The 1440-nt window shown below is 44.7% G+C and overlaps 1 protein-coding gene across 1 annotated transcript; it reads left to right on the top strand.

Annotated features, from left to right (window-relative positions):
- Window positions 1-282: 282 nt before the first annotated feature.
- LOC115115376 (transmembrane protein 215) lies at window positions 283-969 on the top strand. Its single transcript, XM_029643869.2, has one exon. The coding sequence runs from the start codon at window positions 283-285 to the stop codon at window positions 967-969; it is 687 nt and encodes a 228-aa protein (XP_029499729.2).
- Window positions 970-1440: the final 471 nt, after the last annotated feature.

Raw genomic sequence — 1440 nt, 5'->3', positions numbered from 1 at the left:
TTCACTATAAAAGCAACCGTCTCCTGCTGGGACAGTTTATCCTTGTAATGAGGGTTGACACCTCTGTAGTAGTGGGCTTGCCTGTATTTGGGATGAGAATGTATTGCTGTATTGAGATCTATTTTCTACTATTATGTCCTAACCCATCATGGTAGAGTTTACCAGCTTTATTTCTGTATTGATTTGTAAACACCAGACTCTGGAATACAGTGTTACAAGAGGACTGTGAGGAGTGTACCGTCTCGAAGTGAGCGAACTCAGTGACATGGAGGGCTGGACACCATGAGGGTCGACGACATGAACCCCCGCACAGGGATGGTGGTGGCCATCAGCAGCCCCTTACTGTTCTTCGGCTTCATGTTCACCATGTCGGGCATGAAGGGAGAGACCCTGGGCGGGATCCCTCTCATCGCCATTGGACCTGCCATCTGCCTCCCAGGGGTGGTGGCTATCATTCTGGCTAACAGAACCAACGGCTGCACCAAGTTCCCCACCCGGCGCCAATGTCTCAACTGCCTCTGTCGCATGTGTAGGAGGAGGAAGCAGATGCCTAGAACCAAAGAGTCTTCCAGGGTGGCCAGAGACTCAGAGGAGCCTGATGGGGACAAGAGGACTGAGACTGGGTATAGATCTGGGGCTGGAGCAGACTCTGTATCCATTACCATTACAACAGTGAAGGAATCTGGTCATCTGATCAATAAAGTGAACCACAACCATGATGAGGTGCGACGCTACCCAGCTAGTGCCTTGATGGCCATGGCAGGTGTCTCTAACTACAGTATCTGTGAAAGTAAGTCCTACTCTATGGACAGTCACTGTGGGGCCTATAGTAGTAAGGTGCATCGTGTGCCTCAGCAGCAACGGGACAGTTTTGTGGTGTACTACGAGGGAGACTTCTCTCCGTACGGACCCGGTTACTGCTACACCAAACCCAGAGATTTTATGTGGGGCGTAGAGACTGTGGTCTAAGTGTGGATACTGAAGCCTACTGGGGAAACCCTATTACTGGAACTCGTAAACTACTACATCTATTTAGGTGTACCTGGGACATGAATAGTAAGCCTGTTTATCTTACAGGTAAATAATACTGCAGTACTAATGTTGAAGCAGGTAACATAAGAAAGACATTTGCAGTATTTGTTTCATGAATGAACTGTATGTTCCCTATTTATTTTGGATTTTTCTTTCATATTGAATAAATATCTAATCTAAATGGGCATTAAGATATTTCTCTAAATGGACATTTACATTTGCACTATTTTATATATTTTTGTCTTAATGATCAAGTATCTATTGCATATCTTATTCAGCAAAATCCATTTAATGCATTGGTGTGTTTATGGTATAGTTGCTAAATAAAGAAATGATGAAACGTTTTTGTGATTACATCTGCCCAGATGATGCACAAATCGACGTGAATCATGCACATAGTTCAATCTG

The sequence above is a fragment of the Oncorhynchus nerka genome, linkage group LG18 (assembly GCF_034236695.1).
Source record: "Oncorhynchus nerka isolate Pitt River linkage group LG18, Oner_Uvic_2.0, whole genome shotgun sequence".
NCBI lineage: Eukaryota > Metazoa > Chordata > Actinopteri > Salmoniformes > Salmonidae > Oncorhynchus > Oncorhynchus nerka.
Note: the sequence above shows the minus strand (reverse complement) of the source record. Positions and strands in the feature narration are given on the sequence as shown.